Genomic DNA, 16628 nt, shown 5'->3' on the forward strand with positions numbered 1-16628 from the left:
CTTCTTTCCATATTGAAAGTTAGTCACCAAAGACTAACAGGAGAGCCCAGTCATTATACACAGCCAACTTTCTAAGCAAACAGAAACTCTTTGAGGCCTGCAGCTTGACAGCTACAAGGAAAGGGAAAGGTATACAGTTATACCATATATACTGCTGGGCATTCAGAAATGTTTTCATTCAAGTGGATCACTGAAAACGCAGCCAGCTTCTAGCACAGGGTTGATGTACAGGACTTGATAACTTCCCAGTCTGTCCTTAGCCTGAATCCAACATTTTCTTGACCTTTGGAAAGTGGCAACTGTATTGGAGTGAATCTTAACTGTATTTAAGGGGGTTGAGGAAGAGGAAAATGCTCTTGGTTTATGAGAATTTGCACCATAAATTGGGTCTGCACTGTGAAAATATGCATTTAGGGAGTTTTAAAAACTAAATTTACATAAAATCACAATGTGATTTTTTATGTCTGTTATAGGCCAATTAAATGCATTATGCAAACATTTCCAAATTCATACCGAGTTAATCTGGGACATTCAGAGCATGATTACGTTTATGTCCCCAGAGGGCTTAGTCCTTTTTCTGAAATACCCCAAACTGTACCTCCAACTAGCACTGTAACTGAGACAGAAATGAATCACCAACATTTGAACAGACACTCTCAACTTATCTCCACAGGCATCAGTTTACCTTTTATTCAATGCCCACCCATTCAGAGAAGATGACTTTGTGGACCAAAAGTGGGTCTCCAGACTTATGCAATGGCTGGATGTATATTGGCAGAAGGCTCAGGCTTAATTCAGCCTAAACCTGCTAAGGGTCTAATGGTTCTCCCAGTCTCTTTGCCATGCAAAGCTGGCATCACTGCTGTGCTCCCACTCACTGAATCCCCTGTGCAATTTCTTCCTTCTGGAGAAACCTCTGGCAAAAGCTAAATGGTGATGGAGTGAGAAATGGTGATGAATTTTGTATGTGTCACACGTGCAGCTTTTTGGAGCAAGTGGTGTACGTCCAGGCCTTTTAGGAGCAAAATGAAAAAAAAATAAAAATAAAAAAAAAGAGGTAGGTGACAAGTTGTCACAGTCTTCTTCAACATCTGCAAGCTGAGTGCCTAGCAAGTCTATGTGAACATTTCCTGTTATTACCCCGACTTCAACCTCCCCTGCCCCATGCTTTAATTCAGCTGGGCTTTTTGTCTATTTCTGCACCCGGAGGGGAGAGGGGATGCAGCAGCATCGCTGGGCACAGAGATGGGGATGCAAGGGGAGCCCAGTGCTCCGGACGGCAGGAGTCCCGGCCCCTGCCATCCCCCGGGAGGACTAAGAGGAGGAGGAGGAGAGGAGGAGGAGGAAGGACGGGTCGGGCTCGCCCTTGAGCCCCTCGCTGGGGGCAGTGCCCGGTCCCCGCTAGGCAGGGAAGGGGACGAGGGGAGTCGGGCTGTACTTCGGGGCTGCTGGTGGGAGAGCCGGACCTGCGGGGGGCTGGCCTCTGGCAGATGATTGACACCAAACGGGGTGAGGTTAAAAAAAAAAAAATAGGAAAAAAAAAAAAAAGAGCGAGCGCAGGGGAGGGGAGTGAATGCGAAGGGGTGGGGGGGGGGGGTGGGGGGGAGAGAAGGAACTACTGTGAGAGTAAGAAAGTCCTGCCCAGCTGTTTGCGAAGTTTAAGATTTCCTGTTTCCCCTGCAGCACCGAAGTTTGCAGTGAGTCACCCGCAGTCCCGAGCGGCGAAGCGCGCAGCCCGCTCCCCCACCGCCCTGCCAGCCGCGGCCTCCCTCCCTCCTTCCCTGCCTCCCTCCTTCCCTCCCGGCCTCCCTCCCAGCCTCCGTCCCCTCCTCTCCGTCCCTCCCGGCCGGGCCGAGCCGTGCTGAGCCGTGCCGCGATGACTCCGCTCCTGCCGAGCAGCCTGCGGGTGCTGGCCCTGTGGGTGCTCGTGGGCAGCTCGCTCCCCGCCGCGCTTCGGGGTAAGTCCCGCTTGACAGTGCCTCGGGAGGAGGAGGAGGAGGAGGAGGAGGAGGAGGAGGGAGGAGGGCTCGGTTGCTAAGAAAGTTTGGAAGCTGGAAACGCCACGGGAGGGGGCAGCGCGGTTGTTTGGTGCCCTGCTGGAAAAAAAAGTAACGCCGGGAGAAAGGAGCGGGGGGTCCGCGGTGAAGCCCGGGGTCCGCCCGCCGAGGGGAGAAATGGGGAGAAAAGGGAAAAATTGGCAGGGAACGAGGCACGGTCGTGGCCGGCCGGGGGAGCCCGGGGAGGGCAGGCAGAGAGCCGGCGGCTGGCCCTGCGGCTGCGGCACCTGGGGCCGGGCCGCACCGGGGTCCCCCCCCGGGCACTTTTTTTGCGAAGACATCCTCAGAGAGAGGCTCTGCAGCCTGTGGCTTGCGGGATTCCTCGCGGGGAGGTTTGGAGTCTCGGTGGTTGCTGCGAGAGCAAGGTCCCTGCCCCGAGGAGCTTCTTTTTGCTCCCCGTCCTGCCGGTGCCGTGCGAGGTAGCATCGGTAACCGCAGGGCTAGGCCCTAAATCACTGTGCTGCACCACCGGTGCACCTAAAAAAAAAGAACCTCGGAGTGCTTCAGGTGTTGGTTTTGCAGCAGTTTTGAAGCATTAAGTGTGTTTCTGAGATGTCCTGTGATCGCCAGTTTTAGCCCTCAGGTCAGATGCATGCACACCTGAGCTCCTGCAAACTTTGCTCTGTGCCCTCTGATTGTCCCCACTCCTGGTCAATAGCAGTCCCAGACCTGCTGCTAAAACAGAAGGATGTAAAGGCGAGAGTTCCTGCATGCTCACTGCCAATAGCTACGTACGGCGTGAATAACTCCATGCTTTATTAATAATCCTGTCAAAGTCAACAGGTTTCGCATACCTGCAGAGTTACTCATGTGAGCTTAGGTCAGATGAATTAAAAACAACTCAAGGATAAGGCACAGTGGTGTCCCAGAGCTCAATCACGTTATTGGTTTAAATTTGAGGTGTGCGGCTTCTTACTGATTTTGCTACGTATTGATATTGCTGATCGATATAAATCATATTTAATTACTGAGGGCTCTTATGTTGACACCAGCCCCAGATTTGTTCTTTATTCCTATTACACACATCTCTAAATGAAAAAGCTCCAATTTTGTTAGTCTCGTGTCATTTATTATTATGCTTTTTTTCACTCAGCCTGCATAGATCTTTATCTACAGTCTATAATAACCAAAACTGAGTTCACCTGTTGTCAGGTAATTTGCAGCTTCAAAACTTGTTGAAAATTGTTTTAATAACTACTGCAGTATCTTATTGCATGCATAGCAGGTAAAGTTGCTCAGAAAACAACAGTTCTGTTGGGGACAGAAAGTTTGGGGTTTGAGTATTGGTTGTTATTTGGCATCAAAATGAAAACTAGAGCTGCCAAATGTTATTTTGGGAAAGCAAAATGGGGGGTGAGGGAAAAGCTACTGTCTTACTATAGCAATCTGACTGACTACTATAGGAATCAATAGCTCAACAGGTCAGTGGGGATGAGACAGGAGAGATATCAGTCACTTCCCAGGTGTGCCTGCTAGCCACTTGGTGCTTGTTGCTGAGGAGGTTGATAGAGCCCTAGCTAAAATTTCTTCTGATCACTCTTCACAGCAAATCATTAGACAAGGATGGTACATTCCCATAAAGAATCTGGAGAAAATCACAAATTCACCAACAGGTCCAATTGCCACTATCTGCTTTGAAACAGATTCCGTAATATCTTGTGCTAGACACAAGTGATTACAGATTTTTCCATAGAGTAAGGGGACATTGTGTTTTCTTTCTTTTTTTCTTTCTTTTTTTTTTTTTTTTTGTGTGTGTGTGGTTGAAGATGCTATATTGTGTGTTTAACCAATAAATGGCTGGGCAAACTATCAGTTGGCTACACAAGAAATCGACGCTGCTGTGTCCAACTGTCCAACTGAATATGAATTTGTAATTTGCATTTTGGGTATTAAAAACAGAAATTTGTGCTTTGCAATAATCTGTGTAATAGTTGTTTATTTCTGCATATCTGGAACCTAATTTCTCCATTCATTCAAGCTCTTACTTTCATTATTGTCTCCTTATCTTTTAAAAGCCTTATGATAGTTGATTTAAAAGTAATAAAATCAAGCGTAGAGCTTCAGAGAGTTGCAAGAGGGAAGTATGAGAACAAACATCTTCGTAACATGGTGGAACATGTCTGTAACGTGATCAAATCTAAAATGCATTCCTGTCCCCCACTAAAGCTCTGGCAAATTTCCAGTTATTTCAGGAGGGAAGTTGGAACAGAACAGAGATATTATTGCAATTTTTCTATTTATGGGGTATCCTTGAATTCTGAGAACTTTATACCTGAGACTTTGAAAATCACTTTTATTTAATTGCTATTCTGAGCTCTTTGCCATTAACATACTAATATAATATTCAGATGGTGAATGCCGTATAGGAATGGTTTCTATCAAAAAATGATGAGCCAGATCTTAAGCTGCTGCAAATGAATGTAGTTCCATTACTGTCAGTGAAGTTACATAGAGCTATAGCACATGAGTTTCCTAAAACTGTTTCAAAACCAATTTCCAAAAAAAGGGCAATGGAATATATCACTTTTTCATATTCATAGTTTTTCTGCTTATATTTTATAAAAATATTATATGACCTACATTTAGCCAAACAGCATTGCTTCAAAATTAAATAGTCCTTTCTGGAAGGAGTTGTTATAGTTTCAAAGGCGCACTGTGCTATAATGATGGCTGATAAAAGTTGTCGTTGTGACAAAGCTTATTCTGAATTCAGGAGCAAAGATGGTGTCAGACTTACTAAGGAAAAAAAAAAAAATTTTTTTTTCCTTTTCCCTTCTCAGAACTAGTCTTTTAGAAAAGAGTTGCACTTTGGCAGGGGGGAGAGTAAGCTGTCACTGTAGCACCAGTTGTTGGGGTTTCCCATGGTTATATTTCCTCTAAGAGATATTTTTAAGATAATACTTTTGCATTCATGGCATAGGGAGTTTTTTGTCTATGCCATGTTCACTTTGTATCACTTCTCCTCTGACCTCAGAAGATATGTGCCTGACTTAAAGGTAGCAAGAATGAGCACAACCAGCTCTTTGGGGTCAATTTATTAATGTCTTGGAAACCAAATGCGTTTCTGTCAGCTAGATTGAAATATTATCACTAGCACAATGACAGATCTTGATCTGAGAGTGATCCATGCAGCCTCCACACTGTTGGCATGTCTGCAGGTCAGTGTTGGTGGCACAGTGACAGTCAGGGCTTCCAGCCATCTTTGTGGCTCCATGGTCCTGAGCTCAGCAGGATGGAGGTGCCCCTGTCTCCTCTGACATCTGGTGAGCAGAAGAACCAAGGGGTGCTCCAAGGTGGGTGGGAACAGTGGTGCAATGTCATCTTTGCCACATAGGAGCTCTTTTGCCAGGTAGGCATGTCCTATGGACACTAATTGGCTTATATCACCAGAGCATTGTGAATTCAGTAAAATGGACCAAGATATGAACTAGTTTTGTGCAGATGTTGCAGAGCACAAGAGATTCCCCGCACAGAGTAGTAGAGAACCAGTCCTGTCATGAAAAAGAAAGGACTAGGACTAGGACTTGATACCTAGTCTAAGAGGCTTGAAGCTGAGATTTTGTTTCACTTAATAGGTTTTTAGCCTTAAATTTAGTTGGGGTTAAAGGAGATATTTGTGGGTGTGTTTTTTGTTTATTTCTGTTTGTGCATTTGTTCTGTTTATTCCTAGAGAATAATGGGAATGGATTTTTAAACACTTATTATCAAGGAAAAAAAAAAAATAAAAAGTGGGGGCAAAATACTTGTGCTTTTTTATGAACTAGAAGATTAAAATAGGCCAAAATAAATCAGAAAAAAAAAATGCCTTGCCTTTGGCAGAGCAGTTTGGAGCCCTTTGGAAGTTTAACTTTGCTGCCAGGTGGAAGTGATAGGAGTCCTACAAAAGCTTCTTACTATATTAAGTAAGAAGGGATATATTGCTATTGCAGCTAGGAGTGGGTGCTGTGGCAGGACACTGTAGTTTAGGAAAATGCTGTTTTAAGCCATGAATTGGTACTATATATATACAAGATTGGGCTCTCAGCCTTCAGTTGTTATTTTTTCATAGTACAGCTTCATTCTGGCAGGACTGACATTGGTTGAATACAACCACTTACATCCTGCTGCCTGAAAGGACATGGGTTTAGTTAATATACAGATGTTAAGATACATTGAGAGAACAAACCACTTCAAACACCATCAAGCAATGAAAACTTAGCCATATTAGTAATTAAAACTAACTCATCTCGCTGGGACTAGCTGGATTCTATTTCTGTTGGTGACAACATGCAATCACTTTTATCAAGGGATTTGCCCCTGCAGTCCATATGGATTCAGACACTGATGCCCATTCGTTTGCTTTGCTGCAAAGTTCAGCAACTGTTTCAGATTTAAAGAAACAATAACACTAACAGTGGTGGGAGAAATACTAAATGCTGATTTGTCAGTGTTTGTTCATTATTTTTTTCAATATGCTTTTTTTTTTTTTTTTCCTCTTGCTCTGAATGCCATTGTAGTTGTTACAGATGGAACTGCCAGTCCTTTTTTTTTTCATATGGGTTTTAAAGCCTTTTCACCTCTGGGAAGATCGTCTGGGGGAAGGAGTAGTTTTCCTTTGCTCAAACAACTGGTATTTAGCAGGAACTTCCTGCTGGCATTCATCCCTGAGTTAATCTGGTTAGAATTAGAGCTGGTTGAGAGCTTTTGACACTGTTTTTCATGGGAAAATGCTGATTTGTCAAAACTGAAACAATTTGTGGAAATGTACCAGTTTCCATTAAACTTTCATCAGGAAACAGTTTTTTTTTTCCTAGTTCAGGGTGGAATTTCTGATACGGAAGTGACAGAAAGAGAAATCATTAATCAATAATTAGAATAATCACTGGTCAAGGATGGAAGAAAAGCAGGATCAAGTGCCTGCCCTGACTCAGACAACATCTGAATCTGGAGCTCCCTCTGTCCACTGCCTCCAGGATATTGGATGGTTGTTGATTTCTTTCATCTTGCATGCATGAGCAAACAGCCCCGCACCACTTCAAATTATTTTTGTTTCCCTCTGGTTGTGAATATGAAAATGTATGAAATGTTACGGCATTTTGTGGGACAGGAAAAATATTTTTCTGCCAGCGTTATTTAGGTTGATCTGTGGTCATGCGTTTGTCTTCTTGTTTGGTGGGAATGGCATTGCACAGAGTGAATGGTGTCTTCTACTCTTTATTTTATATCATACTAACTAACACTGTATTCAGAAATTTGTGTCCTGCAAGGAACCACAATTTTTATTACTAACAGTCCTGATAGTCTGGTTCCAGGATTCTGCTTCCTCACTCACCCAGAGTAGTATATTAGCAAAAATTTCCCTGAAATTAATAGATTTCAGTAATGGATAGAGGAGTCTTCTTCCTCACAGCCCAAGCATCCTTCCCCTTAGGGCCCAGCAGATCCATCGCTACCACGACACACTAGGGTTAATATTGTGCTTGTGAAAAGATAATTTGGAGACAGAGGTATGAGAAAGCCATCTTCTGTTTCCTACACACATTCTATTTGTACCCAGGGACTTTGGCCCAAATCCTCAAAAGAGCTCAGTTGCCCTTCTTAAGTAGATCTTTGAGTTTATAAGGGGAAAAAAAGAAAGACTTCTATAGCAGCTAAAGCTTGAAGTTCAGCCAGTGATTTGAAAGTCACACCGCATTCTTTCTGGCTTTTTATACTCACCAGTAATGCAACTTTTGAAAGATAGCTTCTGCCCTCCATGCGTTTGATCAGTTCCTCCAAAACATTGCATTGGTGTACCTGTGGGCTTCATTTAATTCAGCATTTAAACTCAGTTAAAAACCCGGTCTGCGCTGAGACATTATAAAATCCATCTTGTGTTCCCAAGGTTGTGGTGGTTCTGTCAGGGCACAGAGACTTCCTTCTGTTAGGAAAGCAAGTGGATTTGAACACTACGTACTCTGAGAGCAGTGGGAAGGCTTCAGAGTGCTACTCCTCCGAGCAACATTTTCCAAGTAAAGGCCCAAGTGTGGTTCTTACATGCCTCGGGCACTTTAATGGGCCTCTTTTAAAAACTAGCATTGTGCAAGTGGAACGCATGCAGGGCCAGACTGTCAGCTGGCATAAATCAGCTTTCCTCTGTTGAAGGCAAGGAACCTGCTCTGATTTATACCAGCTGAGAATCTGGCTACGGAATAAATAATAGGCAACTGTATGTTATGAGGCTGTAATTCCCTCGGGGGGGCTTTTGTGATATCAATCTTACAGGAGCCAGAGCGATCTGGTTCTCTGGTTCTCTTTCTTGGAGCAAAAGAGTCGTTTGACTGCAGCATTTTGTAGGCCTCGCAACTTTAGGAAGGAGAGGTTTTGGTCAGTCAAGGGAAAGGAAGTGTTTCCAAACTTCTTGCAATATATCATTAAGGGTTTTTGCCCAGTAAGAATGATGGGAGGAGAGTTTGTGAGGATGGAGATTAATTGATTGGGGATAGGTGGTCCCAAAAAAGAGAAATGTACAAGAGGGATTATTTTTCATCAAGGCCAGGCTTTTAATTCAAAAGCAGTCACGTACATTCCCCAAGCTGTATGAAAATCAAAGCTCCCTCATCACTGATAAGCTACTAATGCTGGTGTAATTAGTAAGGAAGCAAAGTGGAGAGTGGGAAATAAGGACTAAGGGGCAAACTCCTCCTCAAAATGTGGACGTGTTTTAATTTTTTAAGGTCTCATCCAGAAGTGTCCTGAATGAGCTGGTACTCATTTCATTGACTTAGAAAGAAAAGGCACTTCAGTTAGGCTTTCCAGGAGTTAGCCTGTGGTTCTTCTGAGTCTAGATATTTTAGATGTGAGATGCAGGTGAACCAGCTCCCTCTGTTTATAATCCTGCCATGGATTCTGCAGCACAGAATTGGAAATAAGCGCGCCGTATACATCACCTGTTGGCATGGCTAGCTTGTGCCTGGGGCTTTTGGAAGATAATGTGGTAATTTTGTAGATTTCATCTCACTAACTAATGTAAGTACATTTTTGATGTTGCTGTACAAGAGAGTGAACTTTGAAACAGACCACAGATGATTACTAATGGATGACTTCTGGTTATTTTCAGGGAAGGAAGCAGAAGCAGCTATCCAGGATTCTTGTAAGTCTTGAGATGCCAATCTGTTCCAATCCTCGAGGTCTAATTAGCAGATCAGATACTACTGACAGCTCACTGCATACAGCTGCAGAACAGCAATGGGCCACAGTACTTATGCAGTACTTATGTAGTAAAAAACTCTTAGTGCTCAAAGGGAGCCAAAATTTTCTAACATTTTCTTTGACTGCTGCCCTGTGTTTAGTGGAATCTGGCTGCCCTAATCAACTTCCCTATGCTCTTTGGGAACTGTGGCTGGAGCAAATCTGAAGTCAGTTACATCAGGACCATAACCTTCTGTATTTACTATGTGCTCCATGAGAGTAGCATTTGTGAATAACTTCTGCCCATTAAAATGAATGCTCAGGGAAATATGATGTAATTATGCTTTTTGCTTTCCACAGGTTTCTTTTTCCAACTCTCTAGTCCATTAAAATATTCTTTCAGTAGATAGTCAGTATCCACCATGCAATTTTCAGGCCACTGCTGAAGGGAAGACTGTAGCTACATGCTCATTTATTTCTCTTCAAGTCACTGTGAGGCTACTAAATCATGTAGAGCAGCACGTCTCTGTTAGTCTGAGCAAGAGATTCCATAGGCTGTGTTTTATTCACCTTTAAAATGCAGCCTATTTTAGGATAAAAACATATGCCTTTAAGGATGTAATTTTTCATTATATTAACAATAGTGATAAGATGGAATGATGATAAAATCACACTGGTGAGTTCGACATATGACCAGCACTGAGTTGCTTCTGGAGTTCACGTGGTAGTTGGTCGCCTTCAGCTCTCAGGACACCACCCCCTCTAGCTCTGCAGCTATCTTAAACTTTCCTGTAACTGGGTTTCCTGTGACTGGGTAGAAACTCCAGCATGTCTCCTTCTCCTTGACAAACTCACAGGAGTACAGGAAAGAAGAAATAAATCTTTGCATGCTTCACTAATGGGAAGAAATTAATGAGGATTTGAACAGTACAAATTTGTCAATCTATGATCAGGAACCTGAGAGGATCTCAAGAGAAGAGCTGTTGTATGCAGGTGGTTGTTGGTCCTTTATTTCCCTTGGCTGGTTCTGCCTGCAAGCATGCAGCAATTACCCTTCTCGTTTGTCTTCAGCATGCAGGGAGATCTATGGTTCTGCAATGACCGTGCTGTGGCAGTTGGCCAGCTGCCCTGCTGTGTACCTTTTACCTCCCCACAGCTCCCATTACTGATTTTCATGGTTGCATTGCCTCCTTTTCCCACAGTGGTTGGAGCCTTTGCCCCGAAAGCAGGAGGTCCACTGTCATGCCACTCCTCAGCTTGAGAGTATCTAAACTCCATCAGTGATGGGCTCTGAGAGGAAAGGTCCTTGCTGGCTGAGACTGATTGGGGCTGTAGAGGCAGCACTCTGCAGAGAAAGGGTGGACGTGTGTGCGTGTGGTCCCCCGAAGCATGTCAGAGGAGAAGAAAGGCTGTTCCCTGATGGATTCATTCATTATTCCAGCCCCTGCAGGGTGACTGATATTCTCTCCAGGGAGTTCATAGCACAACAAAGAGAGACTTTACATACAGAACCTTTTTTTTTTCCTTAAACTGGAAACAACCGTTTCTCATCCCCATGAAAAGATCAGAGAGTACCATGTAATAGTCATGACTTCGTAAGCCCCTTTATTGAAGCTTTCACAAAATAACTAGGTCAGCAAATACGTGCTTCTCAGCTATTGAATACCCCCTTTCCCTCAGTCAGTTCTTCCATTTCCTTGCCCAACTTTACCACAAGGGAATGCCTTAAGTCAAAAATCTGGGAATCTGATGCTTTTATTTCATTTGTACTATTCTCATCTGGTGTGTACAATGCCAGGCCATCAGGCTTACAAAGCTGGCGTAGCCCAAGTTTGCGTGTTAACAGCAATACCACATTGTCTGGTTGTAACTAAAGCCATACCTGCTCCCCATTTGCCTGTGGCTGATAAAAAAAAAAAAAAAACAGCAAGATGTTCAGCAGGAAAAGATTGGTGAACTCTTTGGGAAAAGGGAACACAATCAAAAAGGGTTTCTTCATTGTTGTTCTTCTTTTTTCCTTCATCTCCTTCTTACACATTCCTTACCTCTCACATTTTATACTTTTGCCTTGAAATTTTTGCCTGGCTGGGGGCTTTGCTGTTCCCACTCCTCCCTGAAGCCATGCTAGTACTGTGAATGTTAGTGCAACAAGAAGCAGCCTAGAGCTTCCCATACGTACATGTCCCCTGCCTTTAATGTGTAGAAGGGAAGATATAAAGATGATTCAAATTAAATCATGGAGATGTAGCAAGATGAGATTTAGGATGAGTAACCGAGCATGGGTAAACTTTGCATTGTTTTAAAGCTAGGTGTTTGATGCTAGAAGGAAGATTTGAAAATATGTGATTTAGGTACAAAAGCTGCTTCTGTGTGTAGGAGTGACTTAGAGGCTCCTTCTTTTACATGGGAGGAGGAGGTAAGGCTTGACAGTGACTTGTAACTGAACACAGTTTTTGCATCTTGACCTTTGGTTAAAACAGTGAGCTAGGAAATGAGAAACCAGGGCTCAGTCTCACTCAGTCTCTGGAGACCCAAACCCAGATCTCCAGCTTCCCAGGATGTCATCCATTGTATTTCTTACGCAACTGTTAAACTTCAGTACAGTTATTTGTATTAGAATTTCCACAGTTTGAACTAGTTCTGCTAAACAGCTATGAAAAAATAAACGCATTGATGTGTCAATTATTGTTTCTATAGACAATTATAGAAATTGTGGGAAATGAACAGAGGTAGTTTCAACACTGGTCTATTGTGATTGGGAAATTTAAGTTTAAAGAGTGTCATAACCACTGTTTTTCTCAACAGAAATTCTGGATGATAACCCTCAGAGCATCCAGGAATCCTTGTCAGCCTCAAATACCCTGCCAACTTCAACAAGATCCAATTTGCTCTTCCCCCTTTTCCTCATTTTTCTTTGCTTAAGAAACTGTGTGTTAGCAGCTGCCAGAGAATGGTGAGGGCACAAGGTTTGGTTTGACTATTTAAGGCCTAACTCTTCCCCCGGTTGTCTACGTATATATTATTCACACTTCAGCCAACTTGCACTTCCCCTAACTTGGCTGGTGCTCTGTTCTGGTGACATGTAGTGTGATTGTCAAACACATACCTACTAGTGGTTTGAAGTCAGAAACATATTGGCCTTCTTATGGTTGGAGGTGGGTAGCAAATGCTAGAAGCAAACCACTAATTATTTGAAGTATCTTACCCTTGGAAGTTAATGACAAGGCACGCTTACCACTATCATAACCACACACCTAGAAATAGAAAACACTGACACCTGCCTTGCCAAGCTGTTGCTTAGCATGGGTAGTTATGCTACCAATACAGTCATCACCCTTTCTTTTAAAAGGTGGATTTTGTTTTAAGTTTCCATTTTGGCTTTTTGAAACACAGGTGTAGATAGCTCTGCAGAGAGCTGTAATTTCCACTCAATTGTCTTTAGGCCCACAGTGGCTTAGGAAGGAGGTGGTATTGTTTGATCAGGGAGCCATACTGCCTTGTTAGCGTTTTTAGGTGTGGATTTAATGTTACGCTTGCGTGGCTTTTGAAAATGAAAGACTTGTGGTTTTGGACATAACAAGAACAAAAGAATTAGGAACAGTACGTAGATCTGCTATTCTATGGTTGGATACAGATTTGGTGAGGTATGCAGGCAGTTTGCCATGCCTTCGTAAGATAACAAACCCATAAACACCAGGAACTGGGAGCATTTGCCTCAAGGCAAATGTAAGGTGGTGCAGCCTAGCTAAGTTTGCTCTGTCAGAATGGTAAACTGTGAGTAGTTTATTCACAGTTACTGATGGAAATAAAGTGTTAAGCAGGGCTAACTTGTTTTTTTGTTGTTGTTTTTGTTTGTTTGTTTTTTGCTCTTCAGGGAGATGAGATTATGAACGTAAACAAGCACCCATTCCAACAGATGGAAACTCTAGGTGAACTAAATCACTCTAAAAGCAGGGTGTGCATTTTTAACAAAGAGGATAATTACATTAGTAGAGCCCTGTCAAGGGATATAATGGACTTCCCAATGTGAATCACTATGTCGAGGCAGGGTTTTACTTTTTATAGATATACCCACAGAAATTTGGGCTTGATGCAAAAGTAGCTGAGTGGAATGATTTCACTTACAGAAGGTTGGACTGGGAAAATCATCCCAGCACTTTCTGACATAAAGGTCCTATAACCTAAGAATCTGTGATACAGCTGGTAACAACCAGGCTGGTTTCGCTCATGTCTTTCAGAATTAGTACTAGCATCTCCAGAAGTAACAAACAGTTAAGGCACTCAGCTAGCTAACCCAGTTGAAGGATATTTCAAATATGCATGAGTTATAAAATTTTGTATCCAAGGAATTTAAAAAATGTCTCCATTCGTACAGAGCACTTCCCTCTGGTATAAATTAAGATATTATTTTGTTTGGAAAGCTTGGAATTGTTCTGTTTTGTGAGAACACTTTGGAAAACATATTTTGTTCTGCGTGAGTGTAGTATTTGTGAAAAATGCCAAAGCGACAGCTTTAGAGAATGAGATGCCCACGTCACTGAACAGCTACACCAGAAACCATAACAAAGCCCACAACTTGCTTGTGATATTTAAAGGGATGCTGAGCAGTTCAGCCACTATGGCTATGTTATGCACAGCTTTCTCAATGACAGTTGTTGAAACAGTATTTTCCTGACGGAATTATTAATCCACTTGGCGTTTGATTAAAGTGATCAAGGCATTTCATAAGAACCCATAGACATCCTGCAGACTATTACTGATTTCTATAGTTGAGTGAGTTCCCTCCCGATAAAGGATGATTATCTGCTATGACCAATATCCAGAAACATTCAGTGACTCAAAACTGTTAAACATCAGCTAGTATAATTTGACATAACAGCGCTCAAATCATAGATTAGCATCTGCTGAAGATCCTGACCTATTAAATTCAACTCATGCATGTGACAGCAAACATCTTCTGTCTTGTGGGAGCAGAATGAGAAATGTTTGTTTCTGATGCCAGAAATGAACTGCACCATTAAAAATTTTATGAACTATCACTGTATTTTACTTTCTGTAGTTCTCAGTTGTTAGAAGAAATTCTGAGGTAATTGGATGAAATTGTGAGATACCTGGGTGAAAATTAAGAGAAAATGAATGATTTGCTTCCGAGCTGCTGCTTGATGCACTTGCTCTTGTGTTTGTCTTCTCTCTTCCTAGCTTTCTCCCTGAAACAATTCCTTCAACAGAAGTCACTCTTTTGCAGACATTTAAATTGCTTTCCTCTTTATAATGTTTATTCTAAAGGAGGCCACTTGCAAGCATGTATGCCGTCTTGGAGTGCTGCTGAAAGACTGTGTTCTTGAGAATGACATAGGCTGTAGCTTGAGGACCTGGAATAGCGGGATTTTGGAAACAATGGCCCTATCAATAGCAACGGGGAGGGGAAAACCCTAGAAATACAACTCCATGTGTACACTTCACATTCTGAGTTTATTTACAATTTTATTCTGGCTCATCATAAACAAAGAAGAGCCTGCAGTCCCTCACACATCTTCAGGCAGGTAGACTAAATATTTTAGACTGGCAAGTTCCTTCCTACTGAGCTCTGTCTAAGGGAGGAATGTCCTTACCATACACCACAATGCCAACCTTTCTGGCGCCTGGCTGCTGCAAAGAGTGGGTAATGTTGTATTGTACGTAGTGAGAATTGGTATATTCCTACATGCAAACTTTTGAGTGTCTAGTGCTGTTTTTTTTTTTTTTTTTTTTAAATGTGAGGGCTCAGGGGCTGGACCATGCACAAATACAGAAGAGATTGTTGTAAAAATATTCAATTTTATAATAAACATAATGATTTACTCACACTTGTGGTTTAGGAATAATGGCAATGATAAGGACCTCTCAGTGAACTTTCAAGGGATGTATTTATGGGCGAAACACCTTACTATTTCACAATGGGTAGGCTTCACCCATGGTCTTTGTTTTTCTTTAAGCCTAGTAAAATTTCAGCCTCAAACAGAAATGGAGGAGCTGACTTACTCTTTCCCTTATTTCAGTGGGATGGTATTGCCAGCTGCTGAGTCACAGTCCCAAAGGTAACTGCAGGGAGTCATTTGCAAAGGCATTAAAAGGAACAGCTAATACCTGAGGGGTATGCTAGCAAATTTACCCTCAGCAGATAAAGGAGATGCTGCTTTGCTGATAGAGATACTTCTTTACCAAGAAATCTGATAACTCTGTAGCAGCATGTGACAGCAGTAGGATTTCAGTGAAAGCAGTCAACAAAAGAAAGTTTTCCTAAATTTGGATGTCATTAAAAGTGTGTATTTTTATGCATGTGCTCTTTTCTCAATACTCAGTATATAATTCCCATTAACGGTTGTGGAAGTTAGATGCATCTATCAAGAGAACACATCCCCAGGGTATTAAATCGTGTTATTCTGATTCTTTGCATGTAACTTGACAGAGACAAATATAACCATCCAAGCTACTGAATTTGAGAAGGATGTGTGTGTTTTTTCCCAAATCCATTCAAAGTGATTCTACTCCCAAGGGATTACATTTGAGTCTAACTTTCATCTGATTTACTATTTTAGCTGAGCTGATGGATTATGAAAGAGAGTAATTTCTTTTTCACACTGTTTTCCTGAATCTGTCATTCAAATCGTGCTGTGTGAGGACAGAATGGTTCATAAACATTTTCCTGGAGGAAAATGGCTCCTTACAGCAAAAAAGAGCTCTGAACAGAGCTCCTGCATAAACATGTTTGCCCATCAGTGACTGACAGAGAAGTCTCTGTGTGTGCAAAGGATGTGGATTTGTTAAGTGAGACTTCTTATTTGGAAACTGTTTTTCAAACAGACCAGGAAGGATGGGTTATGCTTAGGTCTAGAGAAAGAAATTGCACAGGATTCTGTTTTATCAGAATGCATGGATGATACTGTAAACTAGGACCATAGTGGGAGCATCGTTTGGTTGGGAGATGTGCCTTAACTTGAATTCCATCTCTCCCAAATATTTCTGAATTATAGAGGTCTTCAAAAAGCTAAAGAAAATGAGGTGGTCTGCACTCCACATTAGTAAATTTTCATTTTATATTAAGTTTAAAGCGAAGTACACAAGACTTAAACCGTGACTACAAATTTTGCACCTTCAGCAAAGCCTTGTTTTTGTTTCCTTGTTTTATTTTATTTGTTTGTTTATGGCTGGAAAGGAGGGATAGTGGCAGTGAAAGCACTTTAAAAAAAAAAAAAAATCCTGCTAATACCCTGCCTTTATCTGGAAAAACAAATATTTATAAATCCCTCTGAATCATGTAACTGTGTAAAGATTGTGGGTTTGAAAGCACAGTTGTCTGGTTAATCCATTTAAATGCTTATTTTGAATGGGCAGCTGTAAGTCTTTGTGTGTACACAGCTTCTCCCCACACTTATTGTTGTG

The 16628-nt window shown here is 42.1% G+C and overlaps 1 protein-coding gene across 5 annotated transcripts in view; it reads left to right on the top strand.

The window, feature by feature from the left end:
- The first annotated feature begins 1614 nt into the window (after positions 1-1614).
- TGFBR2 (transforming growth factor beta receptor 2) overlaps positions 1615-16628 on the top strand; it is a 57227-nt gene continuing 42213 nt past the window's right edge. The window contains exons 1-2 of one of the 5 annotated variants that reach the window (XM_032182653.1): positions 1633-1958; positions 9136-9168. In XM_032182653.1, the coding sequence (XP_032038544.1) occupies positions 1877-1958; positions 9136-9168 (115 nt within the window). In that variant the 5' untranslated portion in view covers positions 1633-1876. Of the gene's footprint in view, positions 1959-2038; positions 2109-9135; positions 9169-10609; positions 12160-16628 lie in introns of those variants that run through there. The other 4 variants (XM_032182650.1, XM_032182649.1, XM_032182652.1 and 1 more) reach the window with 4 other exon arrangements.

The sequence above is a fragment of the Aythya fuligula genome, chromosome 2 (assembly GCF_009819795.1).
Source record: "Aythya fuligula isolate bAytFul2 chromosome 2, bAytFul2.pri, whole genome shotgun sequence".
NCBI classification, from domain to species: Eukaryota; Metazoa; Chordata; class Aves; order Anseriformes; family Anatidae; genus Aythya; species Aythya fuligula.